General features: G+C 30.1%; 2 protein-coding genes across 5 annotated transcripts; both read right to left on the bottom strand.

Annotated features, from left to right (window-relative positions):
• Nucleotides 1-1,060: 1,060 nt before the first annotated feature.
• LOC141532533 (uncharacterized) lies at nucleotides 1,061-3,972 on the bottom strand. Of its 2 annotated transcripts, XR_012480104.1 has the most exons (3): nucleotides 3,444-3,972; nucleotides 1,591-3,274; nucleotides 1,061-1,223 (listed from the first exon to the last, which is right to left on the bottom strand). XR_012480104.1 is itself a non-coding variant. In XM_074250914.1 (2 exons), the coding sequence occupies exon 1, from the start codon at nucleotides 3,297-3,299 to the stop codon at nucleotides 2,511-2,513; it is 789 nt and encodes a 262-aa protein (XP_074107015.1). In that variant the 5' UTR covers nucleotides 3,300-3,972; the 3' UTR covers nucleotides 1,061-1,223; nucleotides 1,591-2,510. The 2 variants fall into 2 exon arrangements, 1 of the variants encoding a protein (XP_074107015.1); XM_074250914.1 differs by having other exon boundaries at nucleotides 1,591-3,972.
• A 1,056-nt stretch (nucleotides 3,973-5,028) lies between these two features.
• On the bottom strand, nucleotides 5,029-19,175 carry Crp (transcription factor cropped). Of its 3 annotated transcripts, none has more exons than XM_074250829.1 (7): nucleotides 18,394-19,175; nucleotides 18,087-18,287; nucleotides 12,794-13,133; nucleotides 11,704-11,854; nucleotides 9,639-9,928; nucleotides 9,113-9,564; nucleotides 5,029-7,912 (listed from the first exon to the last, which is right to left on the bottom strand). In XM_074250829.1, exons 2-7 carry the CDS (start codon nucleotides 18,179-18,181, stop codon nucleotides 7,600-7,602), a joined length of 1,641 nt encoding a protein of 546 aa, XP_074106930.1. In that variant the 5' UTR covers nucleotides 18,182-18,287; nucleotides 18,394-19,175; the 3' UTR covers nucleotides 5,029-7,599. The 3 variants fall into 3 exon arrangements, with proteins under 3 accessions (XP_074106930.1, XP_074106931.1, XP_074106929.1); XM_074250830.1 differs by having other exon boundaries at nucleotides 18,968-19,175; XM_074250828.1 differs by having other exon boundaries at nucleotides 18,087-19,175.
• Between the last annotated feature and the right edge of the window lie 21 nt (nucleotides 19,176-19,196).

Here is a 19,196-nt window from a genome sequence, read left to right as displayed (position 1 = left end):
CGGTACAAAGGAGGGGTAAAAAATCGCACGATCTGGCCACACTGGTTGACACCATTCGAAAGGGCTTGGCCAAACTTAGATTTTGAATACAATTTGGATCGATTCAGACCAGTAGATTTTGAGAAATCTCAAAAAAACTAAGAAAAAAAAAAATTTTTCAGACGTGGTTTTTTAAAAATAATTTTTAAACGGCGTTATCGATCAACTCCAAAAGCCAATCAGCCCTTAACCTTATAAAGCCATGTCGATCGCCGCAAATTCGATCAAAATCAGTTTATTGATTCAAGAGATATCGTGAACGAAAAAAAACCGAAAAAAGTGTCTTTTTTTACATAACTTCTACGTTTCTTTTCGGATCGTTTTTGATGAAATATAGTAATTATTAGAACTTAAAAATCCGCGTCGATCGCTGCCAAGAACGCGAAAATCAGTAGATTGGTTCAAGAGATATAGTGAACGAAAGAAAACCGAAAAAAGTGTTTTTTCGGAATTACTCTGAAATCCCTATTTCGATCATTTCAACGTTGCAAATTCTTCATGAGGCTTCGAAAACTGCGTCGAATGCCGCAAACCACGTGAAAATCGATTAATTTATTCAAAAGTTATTGTGATTTGACAATTAAAAAAAAATAGAGTTTTATCAAACCTCTATTAGACTTTTGAGCTCAAAAGCATAGAAAAGCTACCTCTCTGAGCTCGGAGAGTTAAAAAAAACACACAAATTGTATTTTTGAGCTTGAAGAGCTCAAAAACGTCATAAGTGCAATTTTAAGCGCCCAGGTATGGAATTAGCGGGAAGTTGCAGGGATGGCCTTCAAGATTTTCCTAATTTTTTTAGTAAACTTCAAAGATTTAAAAATTTTAATCAGTATGGTAAATAAAATTCTTTTTTCTAAAATATTTTTTTAATCATACCGTTATTGGCAAAAAATTTCACGTGCGTAACGAATAACGCTATTGCGTTAGTTTTTAAGGGGCACACCTTGTGTGACAGCGTAAAAAAAGGCATTTTTTGGGATTAAAAAAAAAAAAAAAAAAAAAACTAGTCAATCAATCGTTTTAAAATTTTGAGGGTATTATATTTATACATGTTTTAAGAGTACACAAAAAAATTTTTGAAAGAAAATATTAAATATTTTTGAAATGACAAGCGATCTCCGGCGGCGCCAAAAAAAAAGGTCCTCCACTGCTGCCATGATTACAGCCTTCTCTATTGATAAAACCTAAAAAAAAAAAAATTCTCGTTAAACTAAAACATATTGTCTGTACGATGACCCTCGGATTAATAAAAAAATCAAAAATTGACAAAATGGCGGCATGTTGAAAAAAAAAGTTAAATTTCACCCAAAATTATGGTCGTTTTTGGCCTGCCAAAATTCGATTTTTGATTAGATCAAAAAACTAGAGGGTCATCGTATGGAGAACTATATAGAGAAGATGCAAAAAAATTTGATGGCGATCGGATCATTTGTCTCCGAGTAATCACTCCAGCAAATTCGAAAAATGCTGTTTCGAGAAAAACGCGTTTAAAGATAAAATGATTGTTTTCACCTTCCCCTCCAGTTATAAATAGATTAAAATCATACTTACAGCTAATCTGCTATTCCAGGCCCATATAATTCACCTTCCTCTTCCTCAAAAAGTGCTTGTTCAGCTGAACAAGCTCTTCTTCGAGATGATCGAGCCTCTTTTGAACTAGCCCGTTGGCGATCTCATCTCGTTCTTAAGAGCCGTATAATCTCTTGCTGCAGGTCCAACTTTTACTCCCATTACATTAAACATCTTCAAAATTGAGAAGTAACCGTCATTGGATATTGAAGTTGCAAAAAAATTTGCTAATTCGATAGTTTTTAATCCATTATGAAGGTGCTTTGGTGAAAAGTGCCAAAGTAAACCGTTGTAACTTTCATTATTGTTTTGAGTGTTACTTCCTTCATAAATAGGCTTTAGAGCTTTTTCAACTTCTAGATCCAGTGGGAGGTAATCGTGCTTAAACTTACTTAAAATTCTTTCAGTTTCCGCGCGGCGATAAGCGCACCAACTTTCTGCGCCTTCTGGACAATTATCATGCTTTGGTTTCTCATCAGTTGAACACAAATGATAAAACGTAGCCCAGATTGCTTTATACATTTCGTCTATATTATCTTGATTTCTTATAATTGCCAAACCGTAATATTTTTGAAGTTTATTTATTAAATTTACAATTAACTTTTGCGTTGTCTCACTTTTTCCTCCTAATTTCTTATTGTTTTTTTTTTTTAATTTCGGCAACGTGTTCCCATTCTTTTTTTCAGGTGTAAATAGCATTCCAATTTTTGAACCGGAGTATCATCAGAATCCAAATCTAGTAAACCTTTATGAGTGGCACTATCACCATCGCCAATATAACGATAATATTTTACGCCATACTTACTAATGGAATGACCAAACATGTCTTTTACGCTATCTACTTCCATTTTTGAGGCAGATCCCTTATGATTAACTTCACATTCTTCTTCGTGTAACGATGATCATTCTTCGTAAGCTTCAGGATCGCTCTCTTTTCGTTTTTCCCAAAAAACACAACTCTGGCAGTAAGTAGACTTCACACATGAGTCAAGAATTTTTTTGCTGTATTTTCCTGCCAGCGTAACTACTCCAAAACGGGAAGTATAACCACGTTTTTTCCAGGAACCGTCCCCGCTAACAGTCAAATTTGTCTCGGAGTTTTCTTCTTTCGATGTAAGCTCTTTTTCTTTATTTACAGCTTGTTGCATACTTAGTTTACAAACGGTTTCGGCTGCAGTCCATAAATTTTTAAAACATCCATCAAAAGTTTGATGATAAAATTTGCTTGCTAGATCCATTAGTCCGTAAAAAAGATTGATCTCATTTATTCCGACGCCCAAAAGACGCATCACAGCAACAATACGTCTATTTATTTCGAATGCGTTATCAATCATTGGTCCGGAATTAATGTACGAACTACCACATTCACAAATGACAGCTATTTTAAATCCCAGGCCTCTTGGACTTGCTTGATTAAAAGTAATTTCCTTGTGACAAGTTTTATACACCTCTAAATTGCTGATTGCACTGAAAACTGAGACAAACTGTAGAATACAATATCCATGGGATGGGTCAATCACAATATTCTCGTTATTATTATGCAATAATTTCTCTGCGGACGTATTTGTATTCGCCGTAGATTGCTCAAATGTATGTTGGTTTCCAGTAAACTTTCGTTTTTTTGTTCTTGATCGGTGTCTGGGAACATCGTGAGTTCCTTTTCTATCTGGATAAGAAGATTGTTCACTCATTTTAGATTAAACAAAACGTGCTAACTTACGAAGTACTCGATACAACGGTCACAATAAAACTAAATGTATCTGGCTCCGAAAATACGTAACGTGCAGTAAACGAAAAATATACCGAAATAATTATACTTATATATTTCTGTATACCTGGAGGCTCACAATAGAAACTGAAATCGTATTACAAAGGTTGTAAGAGACGGCAGACTTCGAACAATAGCTCAGGTATGTCCCGTATCCAATGCAACTATCTAACTGCTGAGCGGCTACTCTTTTAAATGGCTGTAACTCAAAAATTGTTTCAGATATCGATTTGAAATTTTAGTATGTTATTTTTAAAGGCATAACCTATCGAAATATGAAAAAAAATCTATTTTTTGAAAATTTCACACTAGGTGTGCCCCTTAATTGGAATTCATTGATGATATATTATTTATTTTATCAGCGCTGCGTTTGGTTTGATGTCTAAAGTGATTCTGATAATAAAAAATTTATCTATTTGCGTCTGAGGGATGTCATTTTTAAGAACACTCGCATAATGTTTTACTCTACAATCGTTTCTTTAAGAACGTTCATCGGCAAGAAGAAGACACCAATAGGTAATGGCTAATGGTTTCTTTCCATACACTATCACAGAAAGATTAGAACCCGATTGGTTCGTGTTCTGCACTAGACTCAGTCGTTTGCAAGAAAAAATGTAAGAAAAATTATTAGTTTACACCAGACTGAGTTGTGTGCGCACCCGACTGAGTCTGGTGCAGAACACGACTGACTTTGGTGCGCACACGACTCAGTCTGGTGTAAACTAATTTTTCTTACATTTTCTAATCTATCGCTCACTTACTTCCACTCACGTATAATTTCGAAAGTCACTAACTTCAAACATTTTTCATAAAAAATGAATACCGCTCGTGTATGTTATTTTTGACAAAAATTACTTGTTATATCTTCAATTGATGATTTTCAGTTTTTTAAAACAATCCTAAAAAAAGTAAGATTGATATTTAATAAAAAGTTGGTTAACCGTCAGTCAGTATCGGGTTTGTATGTAAAATGTACAAATTTTAAATGCTAATATTTCAAAATTTAGTGCCGCAAGGACTATTTACAAAAATTCCTGCGTATAGAGATTACTTATGAGTAGAAGTATTCAAAATTTTTAAGAAATTTTACAAAAATGGTTTTTTCTCGGAACGTCCTTAATTTAAGATACATTGTACAAAAATCCTCGGCCTCGGCTCAAAGACTATTTTTCTTTTACAGGCCTATGACGTGAAAAGATCTGTAGTTATCTTTTATGAAAAAACGTTTTTATTTTTTTGATCAGTTTTCATCTCTATAAATGATTTAGAATTCGTTTCAAGTCATGATAATTAGCAAATTTCATTAACAAAGTTCATTACAATACGATTTCCAACACTTTAATAATGTTACGCTACTTCCTCTACATATTTCTTGGTTAGCTTCAAAACAGTTCCATGATTTTAGCTTTATTTATTGAATCCAACTCGATCAAAGATCTCACTCCTTTTATAAGCAACTGAGTTGGTATGACATTATTTTATTAAAATAAAAAAAAAAAAAGAAATCAGCTGATAGTTTGATTTATTTCGATAACAATATGTTAAAATTTACTAGTAATCATGAAGTAAATTATTAAATGGTGAAATATATATCTGTGAAAAAAGTAGATATTTTGTAATTTTGAGAGTATGAAATGATAGTTAGAAGAAAATTTATTTTGATCGAAAATTTTATTCAATGCTTGTATATCATACAGTAATTATACAATTTATTAAAACGGTTAGTAACTTCTGTCTTGAGGTTTAACCGTCACTGATAAACATGAATGCCATACATGAATAAATGGTAAACATTGGTTGTTATAAAAGGAGCGCGTAATGATTATACTTTTTTTTTACTGATCAAACTACTCCTCCTTACATTATTTAGCTTTTTAGTTGCAGATTCTATAGGAAGATGTTGGCGACGGGGAAAATCTCAAAATCAATACAGTCAACTTCCTCTAAAGATTGCAAGATACATTTGTTAAAGGTGCATTGATATTTTTCTCCCTGGATCTCGAACGAAATATCAGAACCGAGAGATTTAGTGCGCGTTTTATATGTATATGGAAACTTATGTTTTTTATTGTCTATGGGGAAATAAATGTGTTGTAGGTAGCAGAGAAGAACACATCTATTCATACGTAAAAAAAAGTCCTGATAAATCCACGCCACGTGAATATAAGGGCCCTTATACACCCGCTGCGTGGATTTATTAGGATTTTTTTACGCGTGAATAGACACTTCTATCAGGGAAAGGAGCGCTTTTGACGGGAAATCCTGTCCGGAGAGAGCACTTTTAGAGGGAGTTGATTGTAGACTTGAAATTTTCAAAACGATGATGCAGATAGTTTTTTCAGCGCTCGCTGAAATTCAAAGCTTGATCAGTGATGAATTCGATATTTTTTTCTTACGTATTTTTATGATAGTATTAATAAAAATTAATAATTAATATTTGCAATTTAAATATTGATTATCAATCATATAAGTCAAAAAAATAGAATTTTGAAGAAATGCTCTCAATGAAAAGATTGCGAAAAGTTATTATCTTTAATGGGATTATTATATATCATGTTCATAAGATTTTTATTATTTATGTATGTGAATAATATTGCTCTAAACCAAATTAGTTCTTTCAAATAAAAATATAAATCCAATTGAGTACAACATGAAACACCAACATTCTATACGTATCCGTACATTTGAGCCATCATCAAGTAAAGATAGCTGCGGAAAAATATTATTCCCGAAAGATTATATCTTATACTTCCTGTAGTGATTGGTTATGCCCAGATTGAACGGTACTATAATCACTAAAATCTTAAACTAATATATAGGTTATTAGTATTATTGTAAAAAATTCAGTAATTGATTTATGACATCATGTACCAATTCTCAAACTTTATTAAGTGAATCTTTTTTTTTTTTTTTATAATTGATCATTGGTTTTTTACTGTAAAAATGTAGGGAAGACTATGGTTCTTACCACGCCACGATTTAAAGGCGGAATTATATATAGCTCTTGAAGAAATAAAACCAAGAGTAGAAATAACATTTTTCGATAATATTCTTAGTTTTTGAGATATCGATACTCAAAAATTGAAAAATGTAAATCTCACGTTATGGCGCCGTAGGGGTCGTAGAATAATCCTCGAAATGTACTATAAAAAGTAGTCGTTCCAAACTATACAGATTATGGGCGCTATTGTTTGCTTTCTCATTTACTGTCCTGTCATCTCACGATTTATATCGCTTGCTTGCTTTCAATTGAGATTTTTCTGGTGTTTGATTAACTTTATATCAATATCAAAAATTATCAGTTTCTGCTTAATGTTTCCACTCTGTTTCGTAATAATCTTTAAAAAAATGGCCAGTACTGATGACTTATTATATGAATCAAATTATCAATGCTTCGTGCACCACAGTATAAAAGACTGATAAAAAATATTTTTTTTTTTAATTGAATGTTTTCGAATCTGCATTTATATTGTTTTATCTATAAGTTGCCTGAGTTAAAATTATGAAAGAATTAAAAAAAAAAAAAAAAGAAAACATTCAATGGAACAACTACCTTAAATGTGCTGAAAACAGGATAAGTCAAATATACTTATTATTTGGCACAAAATGAAAGTATAAATAGTTTGATAAGACTTGTCTCTACCACTCGGTAATAATTTTTAAAAAATTAAAAAACATCCCATAAAAAAATTTTTTTTCAATTTATATTCTTTAACAACTATAAAAAAAAGACAAACAAAGATATATTTTATGATTATGTGATTGAAAAAATTTCATAAATAATTGTGCATTCCACTGCTCATTGAAATATATATACTGTTCAACAATATAATACTTCACTCAGTTTATTCAGTGTTTTTTAAAAAAAGACCATGAAAAATAATTCTATATTTACCACGAGTCACGCGTTTTATTCAAATGAAATAACGATATATACATAAATATAAAAAATATAAAATGAATTGTAAGAAAAAGCTATTTTTTTTTGTAACAGGCTTGTTAGTACTCTAAATATAATAATAATAATAATAATAATAATAATAATAATAATAATAATAATTTAATCGTATAAATTAATTGAAATTTCTTTTAATGAAATGTTTGTTTTATGAAGACAAAATATCTACTAGATGTTGTATTAATAAATACGAGTTGTAACGGTGAAAAATGTATGTTTGTTCATGTTGTATTGTGTTATTTGTAATAGGATAAAAAATAGATAATCACGAGTGTTTAACGACAATGACACCAGGTCGTTGCTGAGTTTGTTGTTGTTTCGAGTGAAATTGAAGAAAATTGTTAACTTCAGCATGTAGTAGTCGTTGTTTTGTTGATGTATTTGCTGGTGTACCCGAGGTTGTTTTATTCGTCAAAGCCAGAGGGACATCTTGCGCTGGTTCATCACTAAATAGATGGTCGCCTTCTAGATGTCTTATCGCTTCGACGATAGTTTCTAAGTTTTGTCTAGATGTATTAGCGAGATATATTCTTGCTTGCGATGATCCATCTTCCAATGAACTAGCTGGTGACGGCAATCTATAGAAAAAAAAATAATCCCATTATTTCTCAGCTCAACTAGAACAAATCTTTTTAATCCTATAATATAAAATTGATGACTAAAGTGAAGTTAGTTTAGTATCGAAATTATGTCAATACTAATCGAAAAAGTGGCCCCTGATTCCTTATTGGTTCATGATTAGAGCGCGCACGTATGAGCGCAATTTTAATTCCGAGTTGTTATTGATATCTGAGATTTTTTAGGTCTGATAATACTCTGAGAAAAAAGTTTTAGAGTTAAATATTAATGTCTACTGAAAAATTTTCTAAATAATGTCAAAGAACTGTGTGTGGCCAGTATAATGATAATAAATAATTAATTTTTAAATTTAAAGTGCCTAAACAAGGGACTAAGATGGCTAAAATCGATACTTCTGCACTATAAGAAACGACATAAAAAAACCGTGGGTAGTAAAACACGATTAAGGGGGATAGCCACTGTGAGGAACGAAAAAATAGGTGATTTTCGGGAATTTTTTTGACTGGAATAATAAAGGAATTTGGGGACCGGGTTTTTTGTTTTATCAAGTATACGTTAAAGATTATTCTCCTAAATTTTTATCAAAAAATGTTGTTACAAAGTTATTAGCATTTTTGTGGAGCACCAAAAAAATTTCCCTCACCATGGTGCGATCTCTAACTCAAAAACAGATTATCTAAAACAAAAAAACGAAACAGCGTTGTAATCTGCATCCATGTGGTTATTGTTGCACGTAGGGGATTTTAAAAATTTGGATTTAAAAAAAAAATAGCGACATAATAAAAATATTTTCGTTTTTTTTCTCATTTTTTTGGATTTAAACAGTTCTAAAAGATCTTAAAAATCAAAATTTTCAAAATCCCGTCCGTGCAACGATAACTACTGAATAGACATATATATATGGAAAAAAAAGTTGCAAATCGGTTCATATTTATGCAAATTACAGTTCCCAACTGTTCGAAAAGAAATAATTTCCAGAAAAACGCGTTTTTGTCGGAGTGCCGCGCGTGTAAAGTAATTTGACGCGCAGTCACAAAAATGATTATAACTCGAAAAATATTCGGAATTTTCATACAAAACTCTAGATACATAATTTTAAATATAAAAACTTTGATTTAATAAAAAAAAAATTTTTTTTTTGAAATTTCACAGTGGTTATCCCCCTTAAAGAACTTTTCATAAAATAGAGTTACAAGTACCGTTCTACTTCAACTTTAGGTTCCGCCTTCATCGCTGCTTCTAAGACACTAGGTAGTCGCTGAAGTTCTATAGGTGGTGAAAAAGGCCGTGTTGGACTTGCTGTGATAAATTGCGTCGAAGTATTATGGAATTCATTTTTGTAAGTAACATGTGGCGGGGAAAAAGGTTCTGGAGTACTTTGCTCTTCAACAGTTGCTTGAAATATTTGATTGTTTGTAGCAAATGCAATTATTTTAGGAGACTCAGGACAAATTTCTTCTTCTTTCAAAATTTCTTCTGCAATCAATTCTGCAGGTTGTGGCGACATAGGTGGTGAACTTGGCTCAGGGTTTGATGTTTCAACTGTTTGGGTTGATCCTACTGCTGGAATTGACATGAGTGAAACAACCTGAAGTGTTGCCACAGCTTCTTCTGTTTCTTGAGCCATAGCATCATCTGTGTGCTCTATAACCTGAAAAATTAACATTTTTTAGCTTCAAAAGTTTAAACTATAAAATTATTGATAAACCATTTTAGTCAAATTACTTCATGTGGTTGATAAGCTATTAGCTGACCATCTCGAAATCTTTCTGTGTAAACCTGAGTTGTTGGTATTGCTCGTAATTGTTTTTCTAAATTCAAACGTTGATTCCGTTCTCTTTCTAATTGTCGTCTTAACTCTATAATTTCAGAATTTATGTTTACGTTGTTGTTGCTGTTAACTATTGAATGCCCATCAGTTGAAACCGTCATTACTGATAATGGTTCAGGAGACATGCTACCTAATCCTTCATCTCCACTTTCACTTACATGAATAGGTAAATTTACGACCATACCTGAAATAAAACATTTTTAATTTTAATAAAATAGATTTGAAATACTTCAAGTTATAAAAATTTCAAGAAATAATTTTTTTTTCTTATAAAGTTTCTTTTCAATATCCTCTGAAAAAATGCAGAAATTTATATATGTCGATACTGCCATTCTAATACGTTGTATCCCGCATTTATAAAATTTTACAGCAGACGGTAAAAATGATTTATTTTTAACATTGATTAAATGGGATTCGACAGATGAAAAAATTTATTTAAAGATAGTTATTTAACTATTTGCCCGTTAAAATTTTAATATGACTTACATAATTGTTATAATTCCATTTAAAAAAAAAAAAATCAATTTGTCAAATTTTGTGGGATACGACGTATTAGAATGGCAGTATCGATATTTATAATTTGATATAGGACTTGATTGAATTAGTTTATAGAGTAGAACTAAATATTGAAATTTAATTGTTAAACAAAAATTTATTGTTTATAACACTGATTTCACTATCGCGAAGCTTTCAAATATACGTAAGTAACACGTATAATGTAGAGAACAAATCGTCTTAAATCGAAATAATTATAATCAGAGCTTACTTTATTGTTCTCCTGCGGTAAAATTATAAAAATTTGTTTAAGGTTGACAGTGCCGTAGATAAAAATAAAAGTAACAAGTGCAAAAAATAATTTTTCAAATTTGACTTGTTTTTAAAGCTAATTTTGATATATATTTTTATACTAAAATATTTTACACTCTATAAATATCAGAAATTCACATGAGACACTTTATTCTTGAAGGCAAAGTTTTGAAAAAATTTTTTTAATATCTCTTCTTGATTTTAGTGATCTTTTATTCCAAAAAAAAAAGTTGAATAAGGTTAATTTTGTTGAAAAAAAAGGATCAGTTGAAAAATCATACAATAAAAATTGAAATTTCATATTTTTTTTATATTTTAATGCATTAAATTGTTCATATCTTTTGGACTACGCACCTCGGAAAATCTATACAGGGGTATTTTGGTAGGAAATTTAATTTCCTACAAATTGTTCTCTGAAAAATTTTTTATGACTTCAACGATTTTGTTGATAAGAACAAAAATACAACAATTTTTGAGAAAATAGGGGTTTCGAGGCCGACACCGATGAGACGGGTTCAAATACAAAAAAATGTTAGAGGGCACTTTCAAAGAGTCACTAATATACTACAAATTTTGACTACTCGCAATGAAATATCATGAAATCAAACGGAGATATATTAATTCAAATTAAAAAAATAATGATTTACATGTTCTTTAAATGGGAAATATACATCGATCGAAAGGAAAGACTTAAAATTCGAATTTAGGGCTCAAATTTTCAGGGAATTTTTTTTTGATAAACGGAACAAAATTTTCCTGTATCAGCGGAAAAAAAAATTTTTTTCGATTCAGTTGAAAAAATTACTGCAGTTCTACAAAAGAGACAAATAAATTTGTTTTGTAAGTGTTAATAGCTTACGAGCTAAAAAGATTAAAAATTAATTTTTTTTCCGCCGTTGCAACATTTCAAACGATGACAACATGACTGAGTTCGTGTGAAAAATAAAAAAAAAATTTTTCTCTAACATATTGTGGTAGGTTTTTGTAAATGATTTCTTATAGTTTCAGAAACTACCCTCGAATTTTCTGTACAATTAGTGATTGCTGAGATATTGATGCTGTTATTTTGTCGTCGGTTAAAGTGTTACAAAACCGCTGTACATATACATAAGATATTATCTGTGAAAATAATTAAATTATTGGGTTATTCACCTTGATTTTCTGTTTTTCGTTTCTTGACTGGTACTTCTCCCCCTTCATGTTGATTTATAAGTCTCTTGAGCTGACAGTTTTGGGAAAGCAATTGAGTTTTTTCTTGCTCTAATTGATATATGTATTCAGCAGTTTGTTGAAGAATAGCTGCCTGTAATCAAATTTTTCTGTTTACTTTATTTGTTAAAAATACTTTTATACAGATAACATTTTTAGTTTAGAAAATATCGTTCTTAGTATTTAGAAAAAAAAAACTGTACTAATAATTGTAAAAACTTTGAAAAATACATTGAAAAATACAATTTAGTATGTAAAAATCTCAAAATTGAATGGTTGGAAAAAATGGATGATAAGACCATAAATAAATGTTCCATACACGATAATCTGGGCGATTAATAAGAAAATTTTCATCTTGTTTTAGTCATATTACCTTCTTAAATATTCATTATCGATGAGAAAAGTATTTTTTCAAGGTTGTACTGTGCAATTATATCCTAAATAGTGGTTGTTTCTTAACTAAAAATTTTCACTGTTTCAACATTAAAATTTTCATTTTTTGTTAGAAATTAAATCGATTAACAAATTATTTTACGAATTCTTACTTAGATTCTCGAAACCAAGGACTGATTAGCCCCATTTGAATGATATGTAGAAAAACTCAGAAATACCTTATGCTCATGCATCGTTACTTTACTTTAGATAAAAACTGATGATATTAGCAATTTAATAAACTCTACTTTCATTTTCGGTAGGATTGCTAATCCCGACTAATTGTGGAATTCAAAAATAATTTTTTCTTTCTATAGCTGATACCTCAAAGATAAATAATCGTACAAAACTCGGAAACAGCTCTAATACAATAGAACTAGATTATTTGGAAGAACTTCATAAAAAATTTCTTAAAAATATTATTAGATAATAACCACTGAAAAACTGCCATGTTTCTTCATAGAGTTCAATAAGATTCAAAACTTTTTTGTTTAATTTTTATTAATAAAATAAGTGACAACTTAAAAAAATACTCAAATAAAAATACCGGCTCGTAAGTTTGAAGAAAAAAAAACATAATAATGATACTAATTCAACTTACTTTAGATAATTTTTCACCTTCATGGTGAGGCAATAATGTTCTGAGTGACTGGAATCCAGCATTAATACTCTGCATGCGTCTTCGTTCATTGCTGTTGGCGATTTCTCGCCGCATCCTTTTCTCCTGTTCCATGTGACCTCGAGTTGTCAATTTATTTTTGTGCTCAATGTTATATAAACTTGTTTGGCTAGTCAATTGTGTATTATCTAAAACGTGTTCCAAATCCAATTTGGAACTTAAAGGATCCGAAATTTTTTTACCTTTTAATTGATGATCATCATAATTTGAAACATTAACTAAAGTCGCCGTTCCAATTGAGCTTTCGTTTATACCATTGACGCTAAAAAAAAAAAAAAAGTGAAATAAATAAATTAAAAAAAAATAAATACTGTTTTGTATAGGTACAAAATTGTTGCATTTAAGAACAATAATGTTTATTTTCAAAATTAATTTAATTTCATTAATTTAAACGGCGGATTTTGAGGAAAAATTTAAAAGAAAAAACTATTTTGTCAATTTGCAACTTTTATACCCAAAAAATACGCTCTATTTTCTTCAACTTGTGTATTAAAAGTAGAACAATTAAGAAAAAAAAAATATTGGCTGATAGGTCAATTTTTTTAAGTTTTATCATTTTAGATGTTATTCACAGCGATGTTGCAAATTTACAATACAAAATTCACGTAACACATATTTTTAACTTCCCGCTAAAAAAAATTGAAAATTTTTTTTAATTCGAGAAGTTATTGGTTCTACCCCGTTTTGTGAAAATCAAGTTTTCATCAGATCTCGACGTTTTAAGGTTCAAGGAAACTGTCCTGTCAATTTCCGCGATAGTTTCCGTGCGGCTGTGTGTGTGTAAATCTCTTATAACTTTTGAATGGCTTAACCGATCGGATCGAGATTAGTGGCGATCCAAAGCATATCATTGCCCTTAAATTTCGTAAAAATTTAAATCAATTCTGTTAGCTAGATTTGAAGAAATCTTAAAAATAAAATTTTTCAAAAATGATTTTTTCTAAATATTTTTTAAACACCTTCACCGATCATTCCCAAAAATGACTCCGCTCTTAAACTTGAAAAACGACGTTGATTGCTGCCAATCCCGTCAAAATCGAGTGATTCGGGAGTTATTGAAAACGAAAAATTTCGAAAAAAGTGTTTTTTTTTTTTTTTACATAACTTCGACATTTTGTTTTGGATCATTTTTGACGAAAATCAATAATTATTAATTTATGATCAATTTGTGTTCAAAAGGATATTATAGGATTTGAAAAACTGCATTGAATGCTGCCAACCATGTGAAAATCGGTTTCTTCATTCGAAAGTAATTGCAGTTTAAAAATTTAAATAATAGTGTTATATTAAACTTTTATCATATTTTTAAGCTCAAAAGATTAAAAAGAAAGAATAATGAATAATAGACTAAAAGATTAAATAAAAAATTTGTAGGTAACTCAGCTATTTGATGTTTTATTGTTAAATGTAGCCGGAACTCCATTTCTTCATAATGACCAAAAATTTGAGTCAACTTCAAGATTGAAGCGAAGGAATAAAGATTTTTAGACATGATAAAATACCAATGATAAGCAAAAGAACACGAATTTCAGGTGTGGATCAATATTCTTAAATATAAATCAATCTATTAGGTGTTTGGATAAAAGTCCGTAGAATAGTCGGACTTATTTTTCACGTAATTGTCGCAAGGAATTGATGCCGTAACTAATAAATCTTAATGTATGAATTCCATCACCTAATATTGTCGGAAATTACAATTGCTTAACCTTTGTTTGTTGAGAGTAAAGCACCACGTCAACCGCTTCGTTTTATGAGGCATGCAATTAAGATGGACACGAAGAATTCTCACGAAGAATTATTAGCTCTAACTGCAGCATATATATATTGTTCAGACGAAATAAAAAAAATCTGGAAATCGGTTGACCGCACAAGCGATTAAATTTATAAATGAAAATCATTTATATAAAACTATCATATAAAATTTTCTGCTCATTTAATTTCAAAATACAATTACATAATAATTAACACCATAATAAAAGCGGCAGAATAGCCGAGCGGGCTAAGTTATTATATCTTTAGTTCGTTCGTACATGATGCCGTGAGGCGAGGGTTCGAGCCCCGACGGTTATTAGAATAGTTCCAAACCAACTGTCGGGGATCGCTCCGGTAGCCGACTTGTACTGGCATGGGTTTTCTCTGTGGTTTCCCCATCGCCACTATTCCAACAAGCCATTCGAAAGAGGTTAGGAATAGGGGTGAATACAGTACAGAAAGCACAAGTCGGTCCACAGCCGCAAAAGATAACGCAGTAATTATAACAATTTGAAAAGAGCAGGTTGTGATATCTATGTGCAAAAATTGAAAGGCAGAAAACTTGAACGCAGTGAAAAATTTGAAAGAAATTCGAACGCAGTGAAATAGAGAGAAGCAGTACAATTGTGAAGAAAAAATTGTAAAAGGCAGTTCTTACTGCTGTACAATGTAACAAATCTATCTATCTAATTAACACCATAACCTAAAAGCAAGTAAAAACGAAGTAAACAATATGGCGTTGCAACTATCGCATGTATATAGCTCTTTCTAATACGTGTACATCACTACAGGCTCGTGTGTAGCCCTCTGCCGAAAAATTCTCTTCAGAAATAGTCATTAAATAATAATAAATCTTGTTTGGTACTAACAAATAATTCTTTTATGTTAACAAGGCTTTGTTAGTATTAGAAATATTTTTTAATAATAAAGAAGTTACTTATTTCATAATAATAAATATTGTTAATAATTGCTAGATATTTGTTATTTCCAAAAAATTCACTTGAAAAAAATTTAATAAATCAATTTATTACTCCTAAATAAATCTTTTTATCAGTGTACCTATAAAAGTTTTAAAGTCAAGATCGTTATTATAATGTCGGAATTTCCTTAAATCTATGACAGTAATGTACAATATCATTTTATGGGACAATTCAGTACTAAATAAATTTTTACTAAATTATAATTATTGTTAAATTGACGATATAGTGCTTTGTTATGTATTTTTTATTTACTTTATCGTCACTCTTTACCTACAGTTTTTTTATTATATTTATAATGTTAGGATAGCAAGATCTATCAAAACATTCATTCGATTGTGATCTTATTTACGACATTTGACGTAGTTGTTACAGTGTGCAAAGTTATAAAACTCTTTCTACTTAGAAAATATCAAGAGAATTGACTTCAATCATTATTTTTTGGCACAAATCCGACGCGTAAATCTCTATTTGTTTCTCAAATATTTGAACAAATTGAGATTCTGACGTTTCAAATTTATGTATTTCATGTTCGCATTCATTAGCGAATTTTTGAAACTCTTAATGGAATTTTTTCGATAATATATTAAAAGATTCCACATTTATAATTTAGTCAAAACTTGTTATGACTATACATCATAAGGTTTTTCTTCTTCAATTACACAGAAAAAAAAACTGACGAATCAAATAAACAATTTTTGAAGAACTTCATCTTTTTAATTGAAGTAAAAAAATTCTTTAACTAAGAAATTTCTCTTGGTTTTAGTAAATTTTACTTGATTCAAGAATTTTTCGTATTAATTTAAGACAATAAAACTTTCAAAATTGTTTTCTTGTTTCAAGAATTTTTTAGAATTTTAAAGTTAATTTTGTACCAATCAGTAGATATTTAAAAAAAAAAAAATTTCAAAATCGGTTGACCCCGTAGGCCACCATTGGAACTTCCCGCTTATTCGATTTCATCCCACTTGAAAAATTTTCTACGATGTTTTGAGCTCTTCTAGCTGAAAAATACAGCTTCTATATATTTCAAGCACGAAAATTTACCAGCTATCTTCGAATAACGCCTTTTTAAAATTTTGAACCGCATTCTCATTATCTTCCGAGCAAATCAATCGTTTTTTATTTGCGACTTGCGGCATTCAACGTAGCTTTTTGAACACAAAAAGATCATTTTTTACTTACAAAATGATTCGACTAGAAGTGAAGTAAATGAAAAACACTTATTTTGAATTTTTTTAAACAATGAGATCTCTTGACCGATTTTCATGTGATTTACGATTTCCAATCGACGTTTCTTGATTAGGTTAAGAACTAATTAGATTTGGAAAGAGATCGGTACGGCAGTGTCGATTTTTTGATAATCATTAATTTTCATAGAGGGAAGTTAAAAATATAATGTTTCTATGATTAAAAACTATTAAAGCCGAGCCATCAATGATACCTTTACGAGAACATGCTTCTATCTTCAAAAATTTCATAATCTAAATTTCGAGAAAATTGATTCTTCTTGAGATTGACCTTTTCAATACTGGCGTTGGATCAATCTGATCCATAGGAAGCTTAGTTTTGTTTTAATTGGAGATGTGAGTTAATATTATAAATTAAATAATTATTTGCAATGTGTTTTATTTTTCATAATAATATACTATGTAAATTATCTATAATAAGCCTACATTTCTGATAGAAAAAAATGTTATTCTTACCCAAGCATTACAAAAAAAAAAAAAAAAAATTAATAATCGTCAACTTATATATGACAAAACATTAGCAAAAAAAAATTTGTGCCGTTTGGATTCGTACCGCCAGGAAATTTTTACATACTCTATAATTCACGAAAAACTATAACGTAACAAGATATTGGTGAATCATAAAAAAAAAAAAATTTAATCTGTAAAATGATCGATTATTATCCTGAATCAATATCTACTTTTTATTCTCTGCAATTAGTTGATTATTATAATACTAGTAAAAATTTTGTTTTCTTACTTATGTATTCGAGTAGATATTTTCAACTCATGGCCAGTTTTTTAACCCGGAATTTAAGTTTATCTCGGATCAAATTGTTATTATGCGTATAACTTGCATATGAAATTTATAAATACAGTAGGTCAAAATACAAATCACAAATAAAATTATATCACGGTTTATAAAAAAAGCCCTAAATTTTTTTTAATATTAGATAAAGTAATTAAATATTTTTTAATTAAATTATTAAATAAAAAAATTTTGAAAAGTAAAGTTTAAAATTAAAAGAGAAGTTTATTACAGCGTTATTTTTTCGTAACGTACGACGAATATTCAAATTTTTTTCGATGTACAATTAAAAATAAATTTTTATCAAGATTGACATATACTTAGAGTTACATACATAAAACTTAGGTAATAATTATAGAGCTTCATATGATTAATAACGAACATATTTATACTGCTGACAGATATTTTAGTTGTTTCGACAACAACTCAGTTTCGGTACATTTACATACCTACAAAAGTCGGTTTCGTGCTCGTTTTCTCCGGTTGTGGCTTCGACGATTTCTTCAATGAAAATCCGTTCGTCACTACTAGCAAACACTGACATATCTCGTTGTTCCGCGCCACTTATTCTGTTCACACACTCCAAAATTATATCATCATTTAATAAAATGACCAGTTAAACTTATGGGACTATAACATCGGTGAATATCCTACACAGAAATAGCTAATTAACATTAAGAAATTTATGGTTATTCAGTTGGTGTAGATAATTTATGTTTTTATCTAATGTTTTATTTAAGTTGAAACTAATATTACATGTACACTTATTTAAAGTTCTTTCTACGATTCCACCTCTTTGTATTCGTGTGCCCTTAGGGCAACACGATATACAATACTGTATCCACACTTAAGTTCTCGCATCAATAATAATTTATTATGTTTTTACGTTAATGTTGAATGGTATACATCCAGAATTCATTCGCAGGACAACTAGCCTACAACGCACACAACGCCCGATCGTGTTCCGTAATGGCGATCTTTGGCGGGAAACAGCTGAGGTTTTACACCCAACGTAAGTTACTCCGCTGCCGCCGGTTCAGGGCCGAATCATTAAAGGGTACTTGAACGCTTAAAGGCAATCTCTACTAAAAATATTTTTTAAGCATCACGCACAGTTAATAGTAGCTTCCTCTTAATTTTATTTTATCTTCAACTATAACATGGTTTACATTTTGTAACTTTGAGCACGTTATTTTGTACTATAATAATAATAATTTCTCAATCAGACATTAATTATTAGTTGCATTAGAGCTTACTTTATTTAACCTATCCTAAACCATAGTAAAATAGGACGTAAAGTTTTTTTGGTATAGAGAATAAAAAATATTACGTGTATTGCGTAACCACACAAAAAGTAACTTTTAAACACTTAATTCACAACGGCAGCGATGATAACAAGTACAAAAAACTAAAGTCGTGGATAAACAGAACTACAAGGGAATGTCTCATAATTCTTCCCTACGCTCATTGATACAGACGATCTTCAATCTTGTTAGGATATTTTGTACCATAGTTTATTGAATAATTTTTACGGCATTTAAAGATATTAATGAAATCTC

Source organism: Cotesia typhae, unplaced genomic scaffold, assembly GCF_013202065.1.
Source record: "Cotesia typhae breed Kobodo isofemale line unplaced genomic scaffold, CoteBio_Ctyphae contig_65, whole genome shotgun sequence".
NCBI lineage: Eukaryota > Metazoa > Arthropoda > Insecta > Hymenoptera > Braconidae > Cotesia > Cotesia typhae.
Note: the sequence above shows the minus strand (reverse complement) of the source record. Positions and strands in the feature narration are given on the sequence as shown.